The sequence below is a fragment of the Oryx dammah genome, unplaced genomic scaffold (assembly GCF_014754425.2).
Source record: "Oryx dammah isolate SB20612 unplaced genomic scaffold, SCBI_Odam_1.1 HiC_scaffold_28, whole genome shotgun sequence".
Lineage (NCBI taxonomy): Eukaryota > Metazoa > Chordata > Mammalia > Artiodactyla > Bovidae > Oryx > Oryx dammah.
In genome coordinates this window covers 107,596,353-107,622,032 of record NW_024070212.1, presented here as the reverse complement: position 1 = coordinate 107,622,032, position 25,680 = coordinate 107,596,353, and the positions used below count along the sequence as shown (strand labels likewise).

At 36.9% G+C, this 25,680-nt stretch overlaps 2 protein-coding genes across 6 annotated transcripts in view; one reads left to right on the top strand and one right to left on the bottom strand.

Annotated features, from left to right (window-relative positions):
• The window catches only part of AGO3 (argonaute RISC catalytic component 3), a 127,940-nt gene that overhangs the window by 40,518 nt on the left and 61,742 nt on the right, over window positions 1–25,680 (top strand). For 2 of the 5 annotated variants that reach the window (XM_040231610.1, XM_040231609.1), the window contains 3 exons: window positions 2,491–2,611; window positions 8,182–8,390; window positions 9,337–9,473. In XM_040231610.1, coding sequence (XP_040087544.1) covers window positions 2,491–2,611; window positions 8,182–8,390; window positions 9,337–9,473 — 467 coding nt within the window. Of the gene's footprint in view, window positions 1–2,490; window positions 2,612–8,181; window positions 8,391–9,336; window positions 9,474–16,106; window positions 18,631–25,184; window positions 25,191–25,680 lie in introns of those variants that run through there. The other 3 variants (XM_040231611.1, XM_040231612.1, XM_040231613.1) reach the window with 3 other exon arrangements.
• Window positions 12,251–12,943, bottom strand: LOC120856420 (60S ribosomal protein L13a-like). The gene is made up of 2 exons (XM_040231702.1): window positions 12,579–12,943; window positions 12,251–12,543 (listed from the first exon to the last, which is right to left on the bottom strand). The coding sequence occupies exons 1-2, from the start codon at window positions 12,918–12,920 to the stop codon at window positions 12,280–12,282; spliced, it is 606 nt and encodes a 201-aa protein (XP_040087636.1). The 5' UTR covers window positions 12,921–12,943; the 3' UTR covers window positions 12,251–12,279.

Here is a 25,680-nt window from a genome sequence, read left to right as displayed (position 1 = left end):
AGACAGTGTGGGAAAACTGATCCACCATATGGAGAAAAATAAAATTGAGTTCTTACATAATACTATTTATAAAGAAGAACCTAAGATGGATTAGTGACCAACATAAGATAAATAAAATTAATAAAGCATAATGCACCTTTGTGACTTAATATTAGCAAAGTATTTCTTAAAACCTTAAAAAATGAAACCATAAATTGAAGAAATCGATTCATTTGATGATACAGCATTAACGTTTCAGTTCAGTAAATACATGGACATTGTTAATAGGCAGAGAACATTTGGATATTTGCAACAACTAAACCTGTTAATGAAATAATATTAGAATAACAAAGAAACTCCTTCAGTTCAATGAGAAGACTGGCACCCCAATAGAAAATGAGCAGAGGAAATAAACAGGGAGTCCACAGAAGTAGGGAAATAGGACCCTCCAGGAGGATGGTTTAGTGCAGGCATTCTGAAGAGCAGTTTGGCAATTCTTCATCATTTAGTTGATAAAATTCACTTGGACCTAGCAGCTCTGTTCCTCAGTGTATATAGCCAGAGATTATCCTCACAAGTTCATAAAGGGACATAGAAGGAGATAATGCCTTGCAGCATTGCCTTGGTGGCTGACTGTTAAAGATACTGAGCCTGTATCACTGGGAGACCAGATAGACAACATGTAGAGTTCAGTTCAGTTCAGTCGCTCAGTCATGTCCGACTTTGTGACCCGCTTGGACTGCAGCACGCCTGTCCATCACCAACTCTCAGAGCTTACTCAAACTCATGTCCATCGAGTCGGTGATGCCATCCAACCATTTTATCCTCTGTTGTCCCCTTCTCCTCCTGCCTTCAATCTTTCCCAGCATCAGGGTCTTTTCAAATGAGTCAGTCTTCGCATCAGGTGGCCAGAGTATTGGAGTTTCAGCTTCAGCATCAGTCCTTCTAATGAATATTCAGGACTGCTTTTCTTTAGGATGGACTGGTTGGATGTCCTTGCAGTCCAAGGAACCCTCAAGAGCATCAATCAGAAACAATTGCTGTGTCCCACAGCAATGTAAATAGATTTTAAAAACCTTATGCAGAGGGTAAAGTTGGAATGTATACAGACAGAAGGATGTTCATCAAACATATTAGAGAAAATAATTTATTGGGAAGAATGGGAATAGGGAAATGGATATGGAAGGAAAAGAGTCAGTTAGGGGTCTTAATGGATGAATGATAATGTGGCAATGAACCGAGGAGCATGATTAACTTAACCTTTTGTATCTGGAGAGTAAAAGTGAGGTTTGGAGGCTCATGTGGCAGTGGTATAAAAGTTGGGCCGGAGAAGAAAAAATTAAAGGCCTAAAAATTAAAATAATCCAGGTAGTAGGACATGAGGTTTTACATTGGCGGTAATTGGAATAGAAAGTAAAAGAGTGGTGCAAGAAATACTTGCAAAATAAAATTGAAAGTTGAGGGAAATAGAAACATTGAGCGTTTGGAAAGTTTCCCTGGGTGTCAAATCAGCTTAATTTTGTTCCAGAAAATGCTTCTTTCTTCTTTCTCTTCTACTTGACTGGGCTAGAATTGAAATTTTTTTTCTCATTCTTTTAAATGTACTATAAATTATATTTAGTACTATGTGAGTATACTGTCATTGTAATATATTTAGATTATATAAACAAAATAAAAAATCATTCTTTTCTTCACTTCTTTCTCCAGAGGTAACTAACCATTGTATCTGTGTGGTACATACCCTTCTAGATATTTTTCTGCTGCTTTTACAGATTATGTGTGTATAAAAATAAGTATTGATTTGTGGATATTTGGTGTTATTCTCTCTATAATCTGCAATTTTTTTTAATGTCTAAAAGAGAAACTTTTAAAGTATCTTTGCATGTAAGTATATAGGATAAAAATATTTGCTGGGTAAAAAATAGAGGTTTCAAAACCTTTTTATTGGCTACATACCATTGGAATGGGATGGAGGGGTACAGAGTACAGGTGTGTTTTTTGCTCTTAAAATCTCACAGTCTAGTAGAAGTGAAGTATATAATACTAATACTACAATGAAGTAAGTGTTCTAATAGATATATGTACTAGGTGCTGTTTGAGCACAAAGGAAAGAGCACCATATTCTTTGATAAATATGTCAGTTAGTGCTTAGATGGTGAAAGGGATTTTAGATCATCTATAAGGATAGAGCGCAAAGGAAAGAGCACCATATTCTTTGATAAATAAGTCAGTTAGTGCTTAGATGGTGAAAGGGATTTTAGATCATCTATAAGGATAATATTTTGCAGGTCAACTGTGTCCCAGAATAATTAAGTGATTCACTGGAATCATTTCCAGAAATCAGTCTTTCTGGTATCCTAAACTATAATCCAGAAGGGAAAATCTTTGTCATATATAATGATCTTTTAGAATTTTGTTACAGCTTTAAATAGTGTAAGAAACTACTTTAGTTAAGATTTTTGTATTTCATCATGCAGAGGATTATATGAATGCATTTTTCCCCTTTTTTAGGGAGGTGGTTGACTCAATGGTTCAGCATTTTAAAGTGACTATATTTGGGGACCGTAGACCAGTTTATGATGGAAAAAGAAGCCTTTACACAGCCAATCCACTTCCTGTGGCAACTACAGGGGTAAGATGCTAAGATGCATTCCTTTATCAAAAAACTATACATTTGCAGTGTCTTTTAAATGCATTTATGACCATTTTATTATGGTCTATATGTATCATTTATCAGAATTAACATGTTATTTTTAAATAATTTCAAACTTAAAGTTGTAAGATTCATGCAGAGAACTCATGTATACCCAGATTCATTAGCATTCTTAAAGTTTACCGTTTGTTTTATCATTCTCTTTTTTTCTTTTGCTCTCTTTGTGTCTATAGAGACAGCTGTATATAAAGATACAAATACATACTTATTTCTTCTTGAACCATTCAACAGTAGGTTTCGTACATTATACCCTTTAGTGTGTTTTTCCTAAGAACAAGGATAAAAACCATAGTACAGTTACCAACTTCCCTACATTTTATGTCGGTATTTTTGTCTGATCTGCCCTTAGTCCAGTTTTGTCATTTGTTCCAGTGATGTCCTTTAGCATTTTTTTTCCCTTTAGTACAGAATCCAATCCACGTTCCTGAATGTATTTACTTTTTTCTTAACTTATTTATTTTTAATTGAAGGACAATCACAGTGTTGTGTTGGTTTCTGCCATACCTGAATGTATTTAAATGTCATGTCTTCTTTGTTCTGGAAAATTTTCCAGCCTTTTTTTTTTCTTTTATGAAATTAGCATGGTTGAAGATTACAGCCAAGTTATTTTGTAGGATGTCCCTCTGTGTTTTTCTGGAACTTCTTCTTGATTAGATTCTGATTGAGGTTTTTGGGCAGGAAAATTGCGTAAGTGTTCTTTCCTTATAGTGTATCATATCAGGAGGCACATAATACGTATTTGTTTCACTAATGGTGAGGTTAACTTTGATCACTTGGTAAAGTTGGTTTCTCCTTTCAAGTTATTCTTCTTTCTTATGTGGTGAATAGAGTTTTTTTTTTTTTTTTTTTATAATTGTGGTAAAGTATATGTTCAAGCTGGTTTTAGAAAATGCAGAGGAACCAGAGATCAAATTCCCAACATCCGCTGGATCATCGAAAAAGCAAGAGAGTTCTAGAAAAACATCTATTTCTGCTTTATTGACTATGCCAAAGCCTTTGACTGTGTGGGTCACAATAAACTGTGGAAAATTCTGAAAGAGATGGGAATATCAGAGCACCTGACCTGCCTCTTGAGAAACCTATATGCAGGTCAGGAAGCAACAGTTAGAACTGGACATGGAACAACAGACTGGTTCCAAATAGGAAAAGGAGTATGTCAAGGCTGTATATTGTCACCCTGCTTATTTAACTTACATGCAGAGTACATCATGAGAAATGCTGGGCTGGAAGAAACACAAGCTGGAATCAAGATTGCCAGGAGAAATATCAGTAACCTCAAATAGGCAGATGACACCACCCTTCTGGCAGAAAGTGAAGAGGAACTAAAAAGCCTGTTGATGAAAGTGAAAGAGGAGAGTGAAAAAGTTGGCTTAAAGCTCAACATTCAGAAAACTGAGATCATGGCATCTGGCCCCATCACTTCATGAGAAATAGATGGGAAAACAGTGGAAACAGTGTCAGACTTTATTTTTTGGGGCTCCAAAATCACTGCAGATGGTGATTGTAGCCATAAAATTAAAAGACGCTTACTCCTTGGAAGAAAAGTTATGACCAACCTAGATAGCATATTGAAAAGCAGAGACATTACTTTGCCAACAGAGGTCCATCTCGTCAAGGCTATGGTTTTTCCTGTGGTCATGTATGGATGCGAGAGTTGGACTGTGAAGAAAGCTGAGCACTGAAGAATTGATGCTTTTGAACTGTGGTGTTGGAGAATACTCTTGAGGGTCCCTTGGACTGCAAGGAGATCCAACCAGTCCATCCTAAAGGAGATCAGTCCTGGGTGTTCATTGGAAGGACTGATGCTAAAGCTGAAACTGCAATACTTTGGCCACCTCATGCGAAGAGTTGACTCATTGGAAAAGACTCTGATGCTGGGAGGGATTGGGGCAGGAGAAGGGGACAACAGAGGATGAGATGGCTGGATGGCATCACTGACTCGATGGACATGAGTTTGGGTGAACTCCAGGAGTTGGTGATGGACAGGGAGGCCTGGCGTGCTGCGATTCATGGGGTTTCAAAGAGTCGGACACGACTGAGCGACTGAACTTTGACCATACATAACATTGGGTTTCCCTCGTGGCTCAGTGGTAAAGAATCTACCCGCAGTGCAGGGGCTGCAGGAGGTGCGGGTTTGATCCCTGGGTCGGAAGATCCCCTGGAGGAGGGCATGGCAACCCACTCCAGTATTCTTGCCTGGAGAATCCCATGGACAGAGGAATCTGGTGGGCAACAGTCCATGGGATCGCAGAGTTGGACACAACTGAAGCGACTTAGCACGCATGCACACACAAATAACATTATCATCTGAGCAATAAATTTTAAGATATGGTTCAATGGCAAAGTACCTTCACAACCATTGCCAGCGTAAATCTCCATCTTATAAAACTGAAACTCTGTACCCATGAGACACTTAACTATCCATTTTCCCTCCCTCATTCACTGGCAACCATCATTCTACTTACTGGCTTTATGAATTTGACCTCTCTCAGTACCTCACTTAAGTGGAATCATACAGTATTTTGTGTTTTGTGATTGGTTTATTTCACTTAGCGTAATATTATCAGGGTTCATCCATGTTATTGTGTCAGAATTTCCTCCTTTTTAAGGCTGAATTGTATTCCATTGTATGTATATACCACAATTTTACTTATCCATTCATCTGTTGATGGACATTTGGTTGCTTTCCCATTTGAATGTGAGTTTACTCTCAGTTCAGTTCAGTTCAGTCGCTCAGTCGTGTCCGACTCTTTGAGACCCCATGAATCGCAGCATGCCAGGCCTCTCTGTCCATCACCAACTCCCGGAGTTCACTCAAACTCACGTCCATCGAGTCAGTGATGCCATCCAGCCATCTCATCCTCTGTCATCCCCTTCTCCTCCTGCGCCCAATCCCTCTCAGCATCAGAGTCTTTATTCCAATAAGTCATCTCTTCGCATGAGGTGGCCAAAGTACTGGAGCTTCAGCTTTAGCATCATTCCCTCCAAAGAACACCCAGGGCTGATCTCCTTTACTCTGCTGCTAAGTCGCTTCAGTTGTGTCCGACTCTGTGCGACCCCATAGATGGCAGCCCAAGAGGCTCCCCCATCCCTGGGATTCTCCAGGCAAGAACACTGGAGTGGGTTGCCATTTCCTTCTCCAGTGCATGAAAGTGAAAAGTGAAAGTGAAGTTGCTCAGTCATGTCCGACTCTTAGTGACCCCATGGACTGCAGCCCACCAGGCTCCTCCATCCATGGGATTTTCCAGGCAAGAGTGCTGGAGTGGGGTGCCATTGCCTTCTCTGTCCTTTACTCTAGGGACCTCATATAAGTGGAGACATACAGTATTTGTCCTTTGTCTCTGGCTTCTTTTACTTAGCATAATGTCATAAAAACTGTACCATTTTACGTTTCCATCAACAGTGTACAAGGGTTCCAAATACTTCACACCTTTGCCAACTTTTGTTTGTTTATCAGTTTTTGATAGTTGTCATTCTAATGAGTGTGAGGTAATATCTCATTATGGTTTTGATTTGAATTTACCTAATGACTACTGAGCGACTGAACTGAACTGAACTGAATAACTAATGAAGAACACCTTTTCCTATGCTTATGGGCCTTTTCTGTATCTTCTTTGGAGAAATGTATATTCAACTCCTTTGTCCATTTTTTAATTGGGTTATTTGGTTTTGTTGTTGTTGAGTCTTAGGAATTCTTTATGTATTCCTATGGGATATATGTTTTAAAATATTTTCTCATATTCCATAGGTTGTTTTTCCACTATATTGATTTTATTCTTTGCACCAAAGTTTTAAGAAAGGGAGATACTTTTAAGCACTTACAGAAAGTGCTTGAAATGCTCAAAGCTTGTTTCTTTTGATTATCTTTAAACTTGCAAAGATAGTTAATAAAGGAGATACTTTTAAGAACCCTGATTCTCATTAGACTTTTATTAACTGATGATTCTTGCTTGGAAGGATTATTATTATATAACAATGGTTATTTTTCTAATTCTGTCATTCCTTCTACATTAATAATTGGTATTCTACTGTAAGGGAGCACATTTTCTTCTCTTCTGTTTATTTATCCTTATTTATTTGCCCAAATTGTCCCAGATTTGGCCTGCAGGACCCCGCTTAAATTTGTGTGCTTTTGTCATGATACAGCTTTTGTTTCTTGAGTACTTTCTTATTTTTGGACCCAAGATATTCCAGGTTCATCTTATGTTTTCCCTCTGATAGTCCTGCAACTAGCCATATCTCAAGGTACACTGGTTTCTTTTAGTTGAGGAATACAATTTAGAAACCAAAGTCTTGTTACTGGATGTGCTCATTGCTGAGTTCAGACTGATTCTACTAGTTCTAGTCTATCCCCACTGGATTCTTCCTTTGCTCCCTATGTTGCATATTTGTAACTTTCTTTTCCTTTAAACCCCTGACTGCACAAAATATCACCACTTTTATGTGTCTATTCAGTCATACAGTACATATAAAATAGTTTCTGAATTACTACATGATGTCACTATAGAAGAGAAGCCAATGGCACCCCGCTCCAGTACTCTTGCCTGGAAAATCCCATGGACGGAGGAGCCTGGTGGGCTGCAGTCCATGGGGTCACTAAGAGTCAGACAAGACTGAGCAACTTCACTTTCACTTTTCACTTTCATGCACTGGAGAAGGAAATGGCAACACACTCCAGTGTTCTTGCCTGGAGAATCTCAGGGACGAGGGAGCCTGGTGGGCTGCCGTCTGTGGGGTCGCACAGAGTCGGACACAACTGAAGCAACTTAGCAGCAGCAGTCACTATAGAAAACAAATCTGATAGTGGGAATTTAAGGTTTTATTTTGTATGCATCCCTCTCCCACACCTCTAACTGAAAGTGTAGTCAACATATTTTATTATGTTCAGAAGTTTTGCATTAGTGTTTTTTTTTTAATATTCTTTCAATCTGGCTGTTATTTGTTTGAATTGCATTTGGTTTCGTTTGATTTTGTATCTATTCAGTTTTAGCTTTTCCCCTCCATCTTTGTCTTTTTGTTGTTGTTGTTGTTGTAGGACTTAATTTAACATGCTTCCAAAAATCAAAACTACCCTGGAAAATATGCTCAGAATTGTTAATCTCTCACTTATTTCTTCCAGTCTTTTCCTTCCTATCCTTTGAAAGTTAGCTGCTTTTTCTTGTTTCTGATTCATGCTTGCTGTTTCTTTTTGCAAAAATAATACTTGCTTTTTTAACAATATTGCTTAGAAATTATTCCATAGCAGTTCCAACCGGTCTTCCTCATCCTTTTTTTTTATAGTGCCTAAATGGGCATTTAAGTCATTTCCATGTTTTTCAGTGACAAAGAGTGCTAGCACAAATGACTTACTGACATTTTAGTCTATTGATTTGACATTGAGATTGGTTATTTTTTTGTATTTGTCTTCTTTTCTCTTGAATATTTAAACTTAAAGACAATTGTATTTATTTTTTTAAACTTTTACCAGTTGACTCTTTTCCCATCAACAGGTGGATTTAGATGTTACTTTACCTGGAGAAGGTGGAAAAGACCGACCTTTCAAAGTGTCAATCAAATTTGTCTCTCGGGTGAGTTGGCACCTACTCCATGAAGTACTGACAGGACGGACCTTGCCCGAACCGCTGGAATTAGACAAGCCAATCAGCACTAACCCTGTCCATGCCGTTGACGTGGTGCTACGACATCTACCCTCCATGAAGTGGGTGCTTCTGGCTTTTTTTTTTTTCCTTTTTAGATCTTAAGTAGGAAAGCTGTCTCATGAAGAGTAGGTCTTGCAGTCTTTCCTGGGCTAACCTTCAGATGTTGTATATTTTGATTATCTCAGTTGAGGAATAGCATCCATACCAATTCAATGACAGAAGTAAGTTACCTAAAATTTTCTGACTTAAGAAAGTAAGTGTACATCATTACTTAGCTATTCTGTTGGATATTTTTCAGAAAAAAAAAGTCTAACCCTTTTTCTTAGGAGCTATCCATCTTGAGTAACTGATACATCTTCAGTTTTAGTATTTTAGTTAAATCACCTTGTCTTAAAGGTGATTTCATTATTTTTATGATAGTATCATATTATGTTGAAATTATTACTCTTTTAATCATATTAGCATCTCACACATGTATATATGTATCTTTGTGTATATGTAAAGGATCAGTGTGTCTTTTTAAAGAAAAATATTGTCTTGAGACTTCTTGGCAGTCCAGTCAGACTCTGCGCTTTCAATTCAGGGGACATGGGTTCAATCCCAGGTCAGGGAAATTAAGATCCCACATGCTGCACAGTGTGGCCAAAGTTGAAAAATACTGTCTTACAAACACATTTATCAAAGTAGTTTTTTGGTTAGTGATTGTTTATTCTGTAGCATTTTTTAAGGTAAGAACTATTTTTTTAAACTTTTTAAATAAAATTAAGCCTTACTCAAACTAATGTTAATTTTAAGTATAGAGAATTTCAGTGAGGGATTTTTTTTTCATTTTGAATAGCTGCTTTTTGCTTTCACAAATTTGGAAAACTTTTAGTTTCGTATATTCATAATGATTGGCATTTTACTATGATAAGTTAAGATTATGTACTCTAGACTTACCTGTTCTTCAGATTTAAATATTAAATGGAAAGGAAAAGATTGAATATACCATTTTAATTCTTGTAGATATACACCTGTGGGGCGTTCCTTTTTCTCAGCTCCAGAAGGATACGACCACCCTCTGGGAGGGGGCAGGGAAGTTTGGTTTGGATTTCATCAGTCTGTTCGGCCTGCCATGTGGAAAATGATGCTTAATATTGATGGTAAGGGAATTTAAACCATATTCTGTGTTGGGTAGTTGATTTCTATATGACCTCTGTGTGTGTGTGTGTATACATTTTATATATAATTATACGTACTGGTGTCTTGAATTAATATTTGGACATACATTAAGACAAACATATATTAAAAAAAACCTTTATTTTTTTTATTACATTTCATTTAGAAAACATTTATACAGAACTTCTCCTGGAATGCTATTAAACATGAAGTAAACAAATGAAAACAAATATAAAAGCCGTGGCATGATCACCTGAGCTATTTACTGTAACTCATTTTTGTCCTTAACTAGATAAGTCAGTGTTTCATTATGAAATACATGTTTTAAAGGAGGAGAAGAAGACTGCCGGTCTTGGTGACCTGTAGGTTATGCCGCCACTGAGGTTTAATGTTGTGCTAGTTGCATTCTCATTTTTAGGGTTTTTTTTTAAAGATTATTTTTAAGCGCATATTAGAAGTAGAGAGAATAGTATGATAAACTGCTATCTGTGTATCCATTATTCAGATTGCCCATATTTTTCTACCTTTGCTTAAACTATATACATTTCTTCCTCTACTGTAGTAATTTTAAATCAAATCCCATACAGCATGTTATTTTGTCCCTACTACAGTATGCACCTCTGAAAATATGGATGTTTTCCTACACAGTCACAGTGCCACCATCATATCTAAGAAAATTTGATCATTTTTTTGTAACTTCTAATTCCCTGTCCATAGATTTCCCTGATAGTCTCAAAGGTTATCTTTCTGTAGTTAGTTGGTTCAAATCAGGATCCAAGCAAAGTCCACACATCACATTTAGCTACTTTGCCTTTTAAAAATGTAGTAGTCCCATTTCCTTTTCTCTTGTTTTGGTTTTTTTCCTATTTTATGTCAGGGACCTGTTGCAGAAACTTTCACTTTTCCTCTAGAATATCCCCAAATCTGGATTCATCTTTTGTTTTCTTGTAGTGTCATTCCCTTGTTCCTTTATCTCCTATATTCCCTGGAAATGGAAGGTAGTCCTGGAAGCTGGATTCACTTCTGATTCATAAGTGCTCCACCGTGTATTGTGTCAGGAGGCGCCCAGTATATAGTAGACCCAACTTCAGTGATAACTAAGATTGATCAGTATCTTCAGAGATCAGTATGCCAGAGCTCTCCATTGTATATTTCCGAATCAGTCTTTCAGTTACTGATATTCCATTCATTGACCATTGTCACCTGAATCATTTATTTCAGTGTGGATTACCAATTAGAAATTTTTCTTATTCTGATATTCCTTTTGCATTAGACGGAATTCCTATATGGAAAAGTGCATTGTTGTGTTGGTAATTCATTGTCTTTGATAGCTTTCTTGCTTTTTGGCACAGCAGAATGTTCCAGATTCAACCTATATTTCTTCCTCTGTACCTGGCATCAGCCATTCCTTCAAGGATCCCTGGATCTTTCCAGATCAGTGCATAGTCTCACCATCATTTTCAGCTGCATCTACCATTGTAAAGATGTATTGAGAAGATATTTTTTTTAAGTTGTCTTTAGGTATATACTGACTGCTTCCCTGGTGACTCAGATGGTAAAGAATTTGCCTGCAGTGCAGGAGACCAGGGTTCGATCCCTGGATCAAGAAGATCCCCTGGAGAAGGGCATGGCAACCCACTCCAGTATTCTTACCTGGAAAATCCCATGGACAGAGGAACCTGGAGGTCTACAGTCCATGGGATCGCAGAGTCGAACACAACTGAGCAACCAACATTTCATTTTCATTTAGGTGTATACTAGGGATGTTTTTATTTTTTTTCCATTTCAGAACATCATTCATATATTTGTATTTTTAAGATAGATTCCAAGAGGTGAGATTGATGGGTCGAAGGCAGATATGTTTTTAATTTTGATTGTTATTGCTAGATTGCTCTCCAATGAGATTGTAAACATTTTGCATCAGTAAATGAGGTTACCTGTTTCCCTGTACCTTTGCCACTAGATGTGTCAAACTCTAGATTTTTGTCCATCAAATTTGGGAGAAATAGTTTCCTTATGTACCATTTTGCATTTGGCCATCCTTTCTCATATGTATGGGCAACCTTATTTCTTTTTTAAAAAATTAATTCTTTATGTCCTTTGCTCCTTTTTTTCTGTTGGATTATTGGTCTTATTTACTGAGAGAGCTTTCTAAATCAAGGAAATTAGCCCTCTGTGGTATGAATTGCAGATATTATCCCTGGGTTGTTATTTGTCTTTTGATCTTTGATATTATTTTTGCTTTTTATCCTGTAGAAATTTTTCTTTTGGTGACAGGTGTGTGTCTCAGTCAATCCTTTCTTTTGTAACTTTTTTTTTTTTCTTTAAAAAAATAATTTATTGGTTTTGGATCACAAAATATAGGGAAGACACAAGGGCGATGCCTGTGACCCCTTGGCTGAAACTTCTCTTCCAGAGACACTTTTTGGGCATTCTCTCACATCCTAACAGCTGCAGAGTAAAGTATCCGACCACGTGGGAAGCATGAACAGACTCCCTTAAGTCATGCGAATCCCTTCCAATAGTCTTCCAGCTCACTTCTGCCAATATTGCAACTGGACTGGCTGTTCCAACTGTTCGTCTTAAAAGTCTCATGAACAAAGAGGCTGCAGACCAGCGATGCCTGCACAGCCCCTGGGCCTGCCTACACTGACTAACGCCCCTCGGCTATACCCCGTTTGCCTGTGGCACCTGCATGGCAGCCCCTGGGGGCCCCCACATCCTAGGGTGGCGATGGAGGAAGGGCAGGCCAGGCCAAGCATGAAGAATAAACAGTCAATTTTATTTGGCTCAGACTAGGAATCCGTGAGTCTTGAGGACCTCTGTGAATTTGCCAATTTTCTTCTCGATGTTCTTTTCAGCCTGCTTCCGTAGCCTCATGAGCTGCTTCTTTTTCCGGTAGTGGATCTTGGCTTTCTCCTTTCTCTTCTCCTCCAGGGTGGCTGTTACTGCCTGGTACTTCCAGCCAACCTCATGAGCCAGGCGCCCTAGGTAGGCAAACTTGCGAGTAGGCTTCAGACGCACAACCTTGAGGGCAGCAGGAACCACCATTCGCTTTTTCTGTTAGAGAAGGAGAGGGGCTTAGAGACCTTGTCATAGGGCGGTGGGATCCCATCAAACACCTTGAGGCGCTCCAGAGCAGCCTGGCCCCGCTTGGTCTTGTGGGGCAGCATGCCGCCCACTGTCCGCCAGAAGATGCGGCTGGGGGCTCGGAAGTGGTAGGGGCCACGGGAAGGGTTGGTGTTCATCCGCTTGCGGAGAAAGGCCAGGTATTTCAATTTATTTCTGTAGAAATTGCCAGAAATGTTGATGCCCTCACAGTGCACAACCACAACCTTCCGGCCCAGAAGCACCTGCTTGGCCACAATGGCTGCCAGGCGGCCCAGGAGATGGCCTCGGCCATCAAGCACCAGGACCTGCCCCTCCGCCATCTTCGGCAGCCGCCTGGGAAAGCTCTTTTGTAACTTTTAATATCAGCTAGGGCTGGTGTCATTTTTCTCTTCCAAGATTTCTAGGCTGTTCTTATGTATATCATCGTATAAGCTTTAGAAACACCTTGTCAGATCTAGTGGGTGTGGGAGGATGAGCTATTACTTTTACTGTGACTCCATTATTTTTTTTTTTTCATTATATTTTTAAATTAGGTTATTGAGTCTTAAACACTGAATCTTTCTGTCCAAGAAAACGCTATGCCTTTCCATTTGTTCAGGATTACTTTTTTTTCCTTCTGGAGTGTTTTAAAATTTTCTTTCCCTAGTGACTCAGACAGTAAAGAGCCTGCCTGCAATACAGGAGACCTGGGTTCAATCCGTAGGTTGGCAAGATTCCCTGGAGAAGGGAATGGGGACCCACTCCATTATTCTTGCCTGGAGAATTCCGTAGACAAAGGAGCCTGGCGGGCTATAGTCCATAGGGTGGTCGCAAAGAGTTGGACACGATTGAGTGACTACCACTTTCACGTAAAATTTGCCGTTTCTTATTGTCATTCCTGGATATTTTCTCTCTCTTTCTCTGTCTTTTTTCCTTATTAAATGAACTTATATTCCAACTAGTTATTTTTTATATACATGAAGTCTTTTAATTTCTATATAGTAATTTTTTCTCTCTGCCTTATTGAATTCCATTAACTTTGCAAGTTATTTCCTTGCAGTTTCTAGGTTATAATCATTTTATCTGCAATAGTGATAGTTTTACCTCTTTGGATTTTTACACCTCTAATATTTTTTATCAGGTTATATTGATTAATTAGAACAGTGTTAACTGTTAGAGAGTAGTGGGCATCCTCTTTGGATTCCTTACTTTAGAAGGAATGCTTCAGTGTTTCTGCATGATGATGCGTGCATGTATGTATGTATATGCTTAGAAGCCTCTGTTGGTTTCCATTTAATTGAGTACTTTCAATCAATAATGTATTTTTTGTCAGATGTCTTTTTAGTATGTGGGGAGTTCTTTATATGCTGTTTTCTCCTCTTTTTAAAAAACACTGAACTAAATTTGTGTTTCTAGATTCTTTTAATGTGGTGCTGAATTCTGTTTTTTAACACTTTACCTTTTTAATCAAGTTGCAAAAAAAAAAGCAAGATTGATCTGATCTGCAATCTTCTCTTTTTTAATGCAGTCTTTTTCAAGTTTTGGTATTAATGTTTAATTTCACAAAAATTTGGAAGTTGCCTGTGCTCTAAAATGTACAACAGTTTTTAAATAGTGTTAAAATTATCAGCTCTTCTAAGATTTCATGAAACTCCCATGTAAAATTTTGTAGCCTGGTTTGTTACATTTTGTTCAGTGAATAGTTCTTTTAAAGCTTTCATTTATTTTGTGAAAATCAGTCTGTTTAGGCTCTGTGTATTCAGTTTTGCTAGTTATATCTTATTAGAAAATTATATATTTTATCTATATCTTTACTAAGTGGTCTGTTTTTTTTTAATTTTATCTATTTCTATGGTTTATCTCCATTGATTCTTTTTAATCTTTGTGCTTTGTCCTTTTTACTCTTAATTAGGAGAGGTAGTACTCAATGGCACCCCACTCCAGTACTCTTGCCTTGCAAATCCCATGGACAGAGGAGCCTGGAAGGCTACAGTCCATGAGATCACTAGGAGTCAGACACGACTGAGCGACTTCACTTTCACTTTTCACTTTCACACATTGGAGAAGGAAATGGCAACCCACTCCAGTGTTCTTGCCTGGAGAATCCCAGGGACAGGGGAGCCTGGTGGGCTGCCATCTATGGGGTCGCACAGAGTCGGACACGACTGAAGCGACTTAGCAGCAGCAGCAACAGCAGTACTTTAATCAGCCTGTTTTCTGCTCCTCACTCTGCCACCTGCCTCCACCAAAGAGGTTTTGGAATTTTTTCTGAGCTCTCTGGCCTTGTCTTCTGACTCCTCAATTTCTTTTCTAGCCTAATAAAATTTTCCCTCTACTTTTCTTCAGTTACCTTAGTTGTTTCCCCAACTTCTTTTTTCCCTCCTACACTGGCTCTTCCTTGTGGCTCGCCAGCTTTCTCTAGCTGTAGCATGTGGGCTCTAGAGTGCACTGGCTGAGGCTCAGAGGCTCAGCGGGCCTCTCTGGTTGCCATGTGTGTGTGGGCTTATTTGCCTCTTGGCATGGGATCTTAGCTCTTAGACCAGGGATCAAACTAGCATCCCCTACATTGGAAGGCGGATTCTTTACCAGCAGACTACCAGGGAAGTCCCTTTCCTAACTTTTTGAACTATAGTCGTAACTCAGTTAATTTCATTTTTCTCATTAAAAAAAGAGTTTAAAATTATTATTTTGGAAATTCCCTAGCCATTCAGTGGTTAGAACTCCATGCTTTCATGCTGAGGGTCTGGGTTTTGTCCCTGGTCAAGCAACTAGCATCCCACAGGATTATATTATTTTCTCAAAACACCACAGATTTCATTTGTATTTCCTCTATTATCCAGTGTTGTTTGAGAGACTTTCTAAATTTTCAGATTGAAGATCTTTTTATTTTCAGATTGTGTTGTAAATTTCTAATTTCATTGTGTTGTTTATCAGAGAATGTAGTTTGTAATCTGTTTTTAGCATTTTATTGAGGTTTTTTTTTTTAGTAACCTAACATCATCAGAATTTATGAAATGAAAGTTCAATAGCTCTTTGAGAATAAGATACAATCATTTTTTAGGATAGATTTAAATGAATATCCTTTAGCTCTTCAGTTTTGATTATGTTGTTTGTATCATCTATTTCCTTATTTATTTCTGTTTACTTGTCTCAGAATGGGAGAAATAAATTTAAGCTTCCTATCATGTTTCTATTTCTTTTTATACTTCCACTTTCTTAATGTTGCTACCATAGTATTAGGAGTATATATACCTATTTTTATTCTTTGTTGTAATTTATACCTTTATAATGATAAAGTGACTTTTTTTTGTACTTTTTGGGCCAAAAGTCTACATTATGTAACAGAAGGATTACAATCCATGTGGTCTGTTTTCTGTGCTTTTTAAATGCTAGTTCTGTTATTAGGAACCCCATCAGTGGTTACCTTCATACTTTCATTTAATACTCATTTTTCTCCCTCTTTAAAGCAGTATCTTTTGCTTTCCTTAATAAGTAACTTTTATATTAACTTTATTCTCTTCCTTCCCCTCCTCTCCTTTATTAACTAGTTTTAGCCAACATAGTATTATTATATTGTTCATTATGATTTTACTTAAATTTCTACTACTTGACTCTCAACTTTGACTCTGTTGCTATAAAGTGTGCCCTCAGTTAGTTTATTCTACTTTTTATGATTGTTCTGTTTTTCGTGTATTTGTATATACTGTTATTCCCATGGTTTTGAGCATGTAACAGTTACATTCCATTTGTGTTCATCTTAAATCTACAGTTATATGTATTGGTGCTAATTGCAAGTCCTTTTGCTAAAATGTTTCCGGTCATCTCTTGGTTGCAGTTTGTCCTCAAGTTACTTCAGGCCTTCCTGAAGTGACTTCCTTACTCATATGAGTAAGAACTGAGGTTTTTTGCATATTGAAAACCATTTGTCTATAGCCTTATTCCTAAAGGGGACTGCTTGGTTAGACATAAAATGATTGAATCACACTTTTTTTTTCTAATTCTGTTTTCTTATTGAAGTATGGTTGATATACAAATTGTGCCAGTATCTACTGCACAGCATAGTTACTCAGCTATAGATGTATATACATTCTTTTTTTAAAAAATATTCTTTTCCATTATGGCTTATCTGAATTACACTTTCTTGAGATACTTTCTTGAGATACACTTTCTGATAGATACTTTCCCACTGTCTTCTGACACTGAATTTTCAGTAGAGAATTAGGATGTCAGCTGATTTTCTTGTCCCTTATAAGTACCTACTTTTTTTGTCTGATTGCTGAAAATATTTTTTACAATTATTTTGCTAGATTTTTTTCTTCAATGTTGACTATTTTGAGTCAGTTTTATTTAAAACATGGGATCCCCTTTGAGGATGTAGGTTCAACTCTTTTATCTTTTTTTTTTTTTAATCTGTCATTTTATTTTCTTTTTAAAAAATTCTATCCTGCTGTTCTTTACTGTTTCTTTTATGGTATAATTTTTACCATTTGCTCATTGTAGTTTTGTCTTCATTTTTTTAATTTAAAAAGTCTTTTTCTTCCATTTCTTTCATGAGTTCTGCAGTGCTTATTTCATTTTCTCCTCTTAGCTGTTTGTCTTTCCCTGAGTTCTTAAATTTCTGCTCTGAGATCTTTCTTCATAGCTGCATTAAGAAATTTCGGATTCATATTGAAAACTAGTGTTATAGTTTTATCTATTTTGTAGTGGTGTATTCTGTTGAGTTTTCTTTGTCCGGGATGTTGTGCTGCTTTTTTACATTTTTTAAATGGTATTTTTGTATGGATACTTGCCTCTTTTGTTACTTGTATTTGAGTGAGATAAGTTTTCTCAAACCACCTATTAGAAGAAACTGGAGTGGGAGAAGGAGGTGGGACAGGACATTAGGAGCAAGGTGCTTTTCCAGGTTTCTCTGCTCAAGACCTCTATTCTCTTCTGTTCTGATGGATTCTTTCTTCAGAATAAAGCCACATCTCCTTTGCCTCTCAGTAATATATGTTTAAGGACTTTCTGCTACCAAGGAATTTAGCTCTTGCCTTTTAAAGTATGTGCTCAAATGTTAACAGTTAGAGAATCTGTGAAGGGTATATGGTAGTTCATTGTACTATTCATTCAACTTTTCTTCAAGTTTGAAATTACAGAGGGACAATGCATGCCTTGGTTTTAAAAGGGAGTCCTATCTGAGACCTGTCACTTCTAGTTCACCCTCAATTGACTCTCATGACACTTTCTACACTCCTTTCTCTACTTCCTTCTGAGATTCCCCCATTCAGTTTCAGTACTAAACACTGCAGTTCCCATTTAGGATAAGACCCTCTCTTTCTGGAGTGAAAATTTGCTGCTGTTGCCCCATTAGAGTTTCTTTCATCTTTCATGACTTTCTCCTTTGCAGAGGTTCCCAAGTATTTTGGGCCATATTTACTTACAGTTTGGCACTTTCAGGTTTTAATTGTCTCCTAGGTTCATTGAAGATATAGGGTTTCTTCTCTTTTCTTTTTTCTCTCTCTTTTCAGATTATCTTTGTTGGTCTGTAATGAGTTCTAGGGGGAAAGTGGGAAATTTTGGAAATAAACTGTTGCTATTTTCCTATTGGAACTTACAAAGTTCTGCTTTGGATATTACAAAAATTTCTAAATAACTCATTGGTCGAAGAAAATTTTAAATATTTTAAACTAAAGAGTAATGAAAATAGTACATACCAGAATTGGTATGATTAGCTAAAGCAATTCTTAGAATTTAAAACCTTAAATGCCTATTAGAAAGGGAGAAAAGCATCAATGACCTATATATTCATCTTAATAAGTTAGAAAAATAACATAATTAAATGCAAAGAAAAATAGAAGGAAATAAGAGTTTAAAAAAATTAATGAAATAGAAAACAAATTTACCTCTATCCTGTACGTAGGAAGACTTCAAAAATTTTAAAGAAGGATAGTGACATGATCATATTTGTTTTCCAGAAAGAGACCTCTGGCAGCAGTGTGGAGAATAGATAGAGGAGAAAAAAACTAATCTGAGAAGCCAGTTAGGAGGCTTTTTCAATCACTAGTTCAGGTAAGAGATGGTGATGGTCTAATGTGGGATGGAGAGGAAGGAACATATTACAAGATTAAGTTGAAAAAATAGGTTTAAAAACCATGTCCAGGAAAAAAGTTTGGGTGTAGTCACTGGTACATGGAACTGATTGGAAACAAATAGACCAGAAGGTTAACTAGGTTTTTGAAGGAATTGGTTTTTGGACATAAGAAAATATATATAGAGAGATTGGGTTTACACAGTTGTAGGGGCAACCTAGTCAAGTCTGAAGTCCTTAGGGTAGGCTATCAGGAAGGGCAGGCTAGAACGAATGGGTGTGGGCTGAAGCTGCTGTCCATAAGTGGAATTTCTTTTCTCTCTTAGGGACACCTCAGCCCCATTTTTAAGGCCTTTCAACTAACTGAATGAGGTCCACCCACATTATCCAGGATAATTTCCTTTACTTAAAGTCAACTGATCATGGAATTTAATTATATCTATAAAATACCTTCACCACAATATCTAGATTTGTGTTTGATTGGATGGCAACTAGTAGCCTAGCAATATTTATATATTTAAAACTTTAAAAATAAACTCGTACCAGGCCTATAAAATTCTATGATTAAAAATATAATAATAATTTAAAAAATTCTGTGATTATTTAGTCTTTGAAACAACCTTCATATTCCCAAACCTTTAATAACTGCATTTATTTTATAAACTGGCTTTCGAGAAGAGCATACTCGCCAACATACATTCAGAATAGTGACTCATTCATACCATTATGAATGATGATTCTGAATATGGGAGGGAGATCTGCTTTCACTGGTTAGTTGGCAGTTTATACCATGTATAAAAAGATCAAATGTTAATATGTTTAACACTTGAGGATTGTGTGGAACATACAGAGAGTCATCTAGTATGTAGTTGGAAATGCAGATGTGAAAATCTGTAGTGGAGTGAGGAAAAGGTAAAAGTTTGGGGAGTCCTTAGTACATATATCCATATTTGAAACTCTGAAAATGGAGAATTTCCTTTAGAAACAATATTTAGATTGAAAAAAGAAAAGAAAAGGAGAGAGCCATGGAGAATACTAGCATTTAAGGAAGAAAGAAGAACCAGAGAGCAATTAATAATTATTGTAGGCAGTATAAGAGCCAAGAAATGGTGTCAAGGGAGGAAACATATTCAGAGAATAGATGATTTCACAGTTAAGCAGTGGAGCTCTTCCAGTAAAATCAGCAGTAAGACAGGGATGTCAGTGCTGTGGTATTTAGTCACTACTGTGTTTGCTAACTTCTGTTCTTCTTACAGGCTTCAGTCTGCATGTTACTTCCTTGAAAAGCAGTAACTGACACCTTCTCCCCCCATCCAGCCATCTCCCCCGCATCCAACCATCCCCCAAGAGTTACACATTTCTCTCAAGTATTCTTATAGCACAGTATACGTCCCCGGTAATAGCATGTGTCACCTTGAATGTGTTTATTATTCTTTGTCTCCTGTTATAATGAAAGCTCTGTGAAGCTAGGGACTGTCCACCTTATTCACCGGTGGATATATATAACCTCTGTGCCTGACACAACTCTTGGGCATACTAAGCAAAGAATGAATAACTAAAACTCAGAACACGGAGGAGGAGTGTCTAATTGAATCTGGAAAGTTAGGAAAATATTTGTAGACGTAAATGATGTCTTAGCTGGGCTTTTGTCAGTGTGATGCCATCAGGAGTTTGGGTCAAAAAGGGGATACACAGGAATGAAAAATTTCTGGGAGGTCTCCTAAGTAAAAAAATTTATTGAAAGATATAAGCAAAAATCTGAATGAATGAAATACATTAAGCTTATTGAGAAGACTCTGTTTGATAAGGTATCAGTTCTCCAAAAATTAATCTGTAAATTAATTTTAGGTAAAATCCCAATAGGGCATATAGTGAAACTTGAAAAGTCTGTATTAAGATTTATATGGAAAAATAAGTGACTGTGATGAATCAATGTAATTTACAATTAAGTTGGCATTTTGGACCACTGAGGAAAGAGTAAAAATATTTAATAAATGGTATTTATACAGTTGTTAACTATAAGAAAAAAAATAATTAAACCCATCTCATATCATATCCCAGACTTATTTCTAGGTAGATTATAATCTAAAATTTGAAAAGCAAAGCTTTAAAATTCTTTCAAGAAAATACTGATAAGCTTGGCTGCATCAAAATTTAAAACTTATTTGTTACAGATGAATCATAAAGTTAAAATGCTAAGAGAGTATTTACAGCATATATAACCAAAAACTTTACAGGGAGATCAGTTTAAAAAAAAAATAGCTAATTCACAAAAGAGGAAACACAAATGGTCAATAAACCCATGAAAATCAAATTCTCAAATTCATTATTAGTCAAGAAAATGCAAGTGAGATCAGTACCATTTGACACCTATCAGATTTATAAAATTTTAACAGATGTTGGTGAGGATAAAGTATAAGGAAATATCTTGTGCACTCTTTATAGGAGTATGATATCTTGTGCACTCTTTATAGGAGTATGATTTGATACAGCTTTGGAGAGCAGTTTTCAATATCTAGAAAAGATGAAGTGAAAATGAAATTGAACATATCTTAAAACCCTTAATATACCATAGAGGTATCTTGCATACTGAGATATTTTTTGCTGTAGCAGAAAATTAGAAACATCCTGATTCCTGTGAATAATAGAATAAGCAAATATTGGAATGAGTACATGAATATTGTCATATTGTGGTATACACTATTATATGTAAGTTAAATGAATGAACTAAATATACATATATCAACATGGATTTTTCTTGAAGTTCTCTCTTAATGAAATGAAATAAAGCCTAAAATTTTAAATGGGTTTATTTTTAAACTGTAATAATATGTACTGGTGCTGTGAAAAATAATGAGGGAAAGTATTGCACTGACCACCTTACTTGCTTATATTTCCTTTCTCGTTTGTATGATTTTGCAACCTTTGCACTTGGTATATTTTACTGAACAAAATAGTCTTTATTGAACTTGAGATCAACTGGAGAAGATTATTTTATTGAACAATATATGATGAGTATTGCGGAGAAGACTGAACTGAATAAATACAGTGGGACTGTGCAACAAAGGAATCCATTCTAGTCTCAGTGATGAAGGAACTTTTCTCTGAGGAAGTGACAAATGGGAGCTTAGGTAAAATTTGTGGTGATGATAAACATGGAAAAGTACTTTAAGAAAGCAAGCAATTTAATTCTAATTGTGTGACTTCATCTTGTTTTCAAAATGATTGTTTTCATGGTATATAGTATCTTAACTCTCAACTATATAACTAAATTTAATGAATTTTACCAATCTAAGAAAGAAAAAAAATTTTTTTTCACATTTCATCATCTCTGAAATTGGGAGATGTCTTGCAGTGTATGGTTTGTCACAATTTAATTGGAAAATTTGGCACCTACAGTACTGATGTACCTTATATAATTGGGCTTTTAGAGTCAGTGAAATACAGTATACTTTTTTATGTTAGGCCAGACTCAGTTGCAATTTGCATTTTGTTTTTCTAAGTATGCATTTTAAGAGTACCAGAGTAACTATAGGGAATTCCCTGGCAGTCCAGTGGTTAGGATTCCATGCTTTCACTGCCAAGGGCATGGTTTCAATCTCTGGTCAGGAAACTAAGAGCCTACAAGTCACAGTAAAGCCAAAAGAACAAAAAGAATCTGATATTTATTAGTTGTATCTCCCTGAAGATACCTGTCATAGATAGAATGCTAAACATTTTACATTAATTACAGTCAGCCCTCGTTACCTGGGTACCATGGATTCTGAGGGCTGACTGTAATGCATCAGTTTTCTACAAGGGACTTGAACTTCCACTGCTTTTTGATGTACAAAGGGAGTTCCAGAACCAATCTTCTGTAGGAACCAAGAGACAACTGTATCTCATCTGAACTTCATCACCGTTGTATGAGTTAGGTGATACCCCCAACTGAAGTTTAGAGACACAGTCTGTAAATTTTCTCTCTCTAAAGTGACTTTCTCCCTCTAAAGATCACATAGTTTGTATTTTATATTTATATTACTTTATATGTAATGTAACCTATTAAGTGTAGAGGCACAGTCATTTACATTTAAGTGATAGAGGTTAACTTTTCTGTTTCCAAAGCTTATGCTCTTAATATTCACAGCTTTTTCCTGTATCCTTTAAGAAGCAAGTTTCCTGACAGGACAAGTCTCTGACCCAGGACATCTGAGTTAGAATTGTTTTTTTTATTTTTATATACTTTATTTGCTTCTTTGTGCTTTTCAGTAAAATGTAGCTTTCTATAGAGTATTCACTGTTTTGCTGCTAGAAGAAAATGGTCAGAATATATAAGCAGAATTTGATAATTATTTATTCTGCTTGAGTCAGAAGTTCACACTGAATATGATTTCTTGCAAGGAAAACATTTCCAATAAATAATTTATTAATCACAGTATTCGTGTCACTTGCTTCATATGATTGCCTTAAGTTCAGGTGTAAGATCCCTCAGTGAAAGTGAAAGTCAACAATTTGATTTTTATAGTATTCAAATTAGTCCTCAGAAGCAGAACAAAGCAGAACCTTTCTTTAGGGTAAAACAGGCAAGCAGCAGGTTTATCAACACTGATAAAACTCAGCCAAGTAAAGATACCTGTATCAGGCTTTATTTAGTCTAACCTCACATTAGAAAAAGTATTTTCCAGTAGGAATTTCAGTGACAGTTTCCAACAAATCTGTTTCTTGATTTACACTGCTTCAGGCTAATTGAGTATGTTCTTCATATTTAATGCACAGCTGTCGTCTTGGGATCAAACATCATTCTCTGTATCCATTTCTCTCCCTACCCCTCATTTTTTAATATTTAGAAGTTTCATGAGAAAAGGATACACAAGAAGCAAAAAATTTTGATGCCTTACACATTGGAAAATGTATCAACAAACCTAAATGACAGTTTAGCTGGGTTTCTATGTTAGAAATAATTTTTCCTTCATAAATTTAACAGTGATGTTCCAACTTTTTAAATAGCTTTGGTGAAGTTTTGTTTCCCTTATATTACTTTGCTTTCTCGAAAATTTACTTAGCTTTATCCTCTAAACCTCTTCACTTTTTCATTTTTGCTATTATGCTTTTAATTTCTAATCATTCTTTTTTATTTCTTGAATGTTATTTTATAATAGCATACTATTCTTGTTTCACGTATGGTAGTATCTTATCTTCTCTGTGCTCACTGAAGATAATTTACCTTCAGTTCAGTTCAGTCACTCAGTCGTGTTCAACTCTTCGTGACCCCATGAATCGCAGCATGCCAGGCCTCCCTGTGCATCACCAACTCCCGGAGTTCACTCAGACTCACATCCATTGAGTCCGTGATGCCATCCAGCCATCTCATCCTCTGTCGTCCCCTTCTCCTCCTGCCCCCAATCCTGTCCAGCATCAGAGTCTTTTCCATTGAGTCAACTCTTCACATGAGGTGGCCAAAGTACTGGAGTTTCAGCTTTAGCATCATTCCTTCCAAAGAAATCCCAGGGTTAATCTCCTTCAGAATGGACTGGTTGGATCTCCTTGCAGTCCAAGGGACTCTCAAGAGTCTTCTCCAACACCACAGTTCAAAAGCATCAATTCTCCGGCGCTCAGCCTTCTTCACAGTCCAGCTCTCACGTCCATACATGACCACAGGAAAAACCATAGCCTTGACTAGACGGACCTTAGTCGGCAAAGCAATGTCTCTGCTTTTGAATATGCTGTCTAGGTTGGTCATAACTTTTCTTCCAAGGAGTAAGCGTCTTTTAATTTCATGGCTGCAGTCACCATCTGCAGTGATTTTGGAGCCCCCGAAAATAAAGTCTGACACTGTTTCTACTGTTTCCCCATCTATTTCCCATGAAGTGATGGGACCGGATGCCATGATCTTCATTTTCTGAATGTTGAGCTTTAAGCCAACTTTTCCACTTTCCTCTTTCACTTTCATCAAGAGGCTTTTTAGTTCCTCTTCACTTTCTGCCAGAAGGGTGGTGTCATCTGCATATCTGAGGTTATTGATATTTCTCCCGGCAATCTTGTTTCCAGCTTGTATTTCTTCCAGTCCAGCATTTCTCATGATGTACTCTGCATATCAGTTAAATAAGCCAGGGTGACAATATACAGCCTTCACGTACTCCTTTTCCTATTTGGAACCAGTCTGTTGAGTTTTCTTTTTCTTGCACATGCTTATGCTTCCTCCAAATTTTGTTTTGTTTGTTTGTTTTGATCACTGTCCTCTATTTCAGAAGCTTCCTTCAAGTATATGGTGTCCTTGATTATTTATTCATGATGCAGTGGGAATCTAAAACATTGACTCGATGCTTTGAATTCATTAGTGGGACTAATTGACTTTGAGCTTTATCATAGAGTGGTTTAATTGGGCTGATCCTAGGGAACCTACAATGTTAGTGACCTTAGTTAGGTCCTTCCTCTTAGCTAGTCAATTACCCAGACTTCCAGACTCCTGCCTGAAGGGTAATAGTCTTGTTAGCTGCATTCTGGAAGCCAAGTTGGGGATTTTGGCTTGGGGAGTGTCTACATTCAGGAATTAATATTTATGGTCACTTAATTATTTGTTTTGGGTACAGTCTTGTGCCCTCAGCTGTGCCTGACATCTTCCCTCCAAAAAGTCTTTTACTTTTTCCAGAGAATACACTTACAGATTATGCCAGGATAAAGATGAGGCAGTTGTTCCACAATGTGAATGGAGCTAGACAGGAATCTAGGACTTTACCTGCTTCTCAAACAGCTTCTGTCTTTATTTTTCTGGACCACCTCTGTTCTTCTATCACCAGTTTCAGAGGCACCTGATGCTGCCGTTTCTCACACCTTTTGAGAATCCCATCTGCTGTGTCAGATACAGCTTATCTGCTTGTTTTCCATCTTCTAAAATGGTACATTTTCTATTTTCGATCCTCTCTTCCTTCTAGATTTATGCTTTTTTTTTTTTTCTCCTTAATTCCTTACCAGAGTTTTAGTGGAGTTTGGGGAAGGAATGAACTGAGTTGCTTGACCAAAATGTATTCTTAAAATGGAGAGGCTTTGTCTGG

What these genes read in the sequence shown, in the direction of transcription:
- LOC120856420 (XM_040231702.1), bottom strand. Translation starts at nt 12,920, where the DNA reads ATGGCGGAGGGGCAGGTCCTGGTGCTTGATGGCCGAGGCCATCTCCTG. An exon ending in TCCCACCGCCCTATGACAAG is followed by an intron (nt 12,544 to 12,578) that starts GTCTCTAAGCCC and finishes TAACAGAAAAAG; the next exon opens with CGAATGGTGGTTCCTGCTGC.